Source organism: Chaetura pelagica, unplaced genomic scaffold, assembly GCF_000747805.2.
Source record: "Chaetura pelagica isolate M959 unplaced genomic scaffold, ChaPel_1.0 scaffold233, whole genome shotgun sequence".
Classification (NCBI taxonomy): Eukaryota; Metazoa; Chordata; class Aves; order Apodiformes; family Apodidae; genus Chaetura; species Chaetura pelagica.
The window spans coordinates 216,863-218,680 of record NW_009952708.1 but is presented as its reverse complement, the minus strand read 5'-3'; the positions used below and the strand labels follow the sequence as shown (position 1 = coordinate 218,680).

Here is a 1,818-nt window from a genome sequence, read left to right as displayed (position 1 = left end):
CGTCCAGCCCTCCCCCCGTCCCCTTCTCCCCCTCCCGCCGCTCAGCGCGGGTGCAGGCGGGTGGCAGGCTCAGCCCGCGGATGCTGCGCCCGGTCCGGACCCGGGACGAGAGCACGTAGCGCTCATCAAACTGGCCAGACTTAATCTGCAAAAGAGACGTGCCATGGGGAGCTCAGGGTGGCACTGGTGCTGGCAGGGGCCCTGTCCCCTGAGGCTCAGAGGTCCCCGAGCTCACACACCTTGCTGGCATCCAGGTCCGTGGGGTGCTTCATGGTGCGGGGGTTGTACCCGTTGTGCCGATCCTGAATCACGGGGTCAAACAGACCCAGCACAGCACAAAGCCCAGCCATGAGCTTGGGGCAGTCCTGCTGCCAGTGTGGGGCACATGTCAGCAGGGCACCAAGGGTGGCTGGGGGTGACAGCATGTCCTGCAACACAGTGGCAATCCAAGGGGCCAAGGCTGCCCAGGCAAGTGGGGCCCAGGGGCAAGGAGGAGGAGGAGGTGGCAGGACTCTAGGAACAGCAGCTCTGAAGAAGCTCTGTGTACCCCAGGGACATGCTGGGGCTGGCCAAGGGCTGGGCAGGAGGAGGTGGCCAGTAACACCCCAGGCTGCTGATGTGCCACAGGTACTGGGACTGCTCTGGCACCCTGGGGAGCCTGGAGCAGGGCAGGGCTCCAGCCACCACTCACCTCGTAGGTTTCCTCATCGCCAGCCACTATGCCCACTGTCTTGATGAAGGGGTGGCCAGGGTTGTCAACACCCGTCTGGATGCACTGGTCCAAGGTCCAGCCGTTCGGGGTTGCTTTGTCACAGAGCTTGGCATAGAGGGCTGGCGTCAGGCTGCTGGCCATGCAGTTGTTGTGTTTCCGCAGGTCGGGGTACTCAGCACTGCGGGAGGAGAGACCGATGAGTCCCCTGGGGCCAGGGCAGCACAGAGCTTGTGGCCGTGCCCCACAGAGACCCTCAGGGCAGGTGTGGGCAGGGAACTCTGGGGAAGTCAAGCTGCTCTGCTTCCCAGGACAGCAGGAAGGCAGCCACCAACATCCCTCATCGAGGGCAGGGCACAGCCTGGGCTGAGGGCCGACACTGCCACAAGGACAAGAGTTCATGAGGAAATCAGGACGGGTTGTTGGGGTGTGGCTGCTTATCAGCTGGTTACCGGGGCCCCAGGGGACGGCGGGGCCACTTCAGCCGCAGCCACAGCCCCGCGCTGGGGCCCCCGCGGCTCTCGGGAGCTGAGCTGCCAGGGCAGCCCGGCCATGGGGGGATCTAACGCCCCTTCTCCTCCCTGGGGCTGCCCTGACGCTGCCCTGCTGCCCTTCCTGCCCCTGCAGGCAGTGGGGCAGGCAGGGCACACAGCCTGCAGGGCCCCCCGCCCGGCCCCTGGACGCCTCAGGGCAGGAGATCGGTTGACCCCGATCTGCAGCCGGTGGGAACCGCCCTGCTCCGGCGAGTTTATTGTATTAGGGGGATGCTTTCCCCTAATCAGCTTAGCGAGAGGCTGTCTCCTGACCTCATTCCCACTTTACCCAGGCTTTGTGCTTGTTCTGCGCTCATGGAGGGATTGGAAGGGCAGGGCTGTAAGGGCGCTCTCCTTGGCCAAATCCCTCCTTCTAGGAAGTGGTGCCACCACTTGCCTCAGTGGGACGGGACTGGCCCTGTCAGCCCAGGCAGCCTGGCTGGTGGCTGGAGGGGGTCCCACAGCCCTGGGGAGGTGCCTTCTTTTTTTGGGGGGGGATGTCCACATGGGAGAAGAGGAGCTGGGGCTCGTGCAGGCGCTGGGCGGTGGGAGCAGCAGGGTGCAGCGGCCCCAGCA

At 65.3% G+C, this 1,818-nt stretch overlaps 1 protein-coding gene across 1 annotated transcript in view; it reads right to left on the bottom strand.

Annotated features, from left to right (window-relative positions):
• The window catches only part of LOC104385791 (creatine kinase U-type, mitochondrial-like), a 10,078-nt gene that overhangs the window by 7,940 nt on the left and 320 nt on the right, over positions 1-1,818 (bottom strand). Inside the window, 1 exon segment of the mRNA XM_009994287.1 lies at positions 692-890. Within this exon segment, the coding sequence (XP_009992589.1) occupies positions 692-890 (199 nt within the window).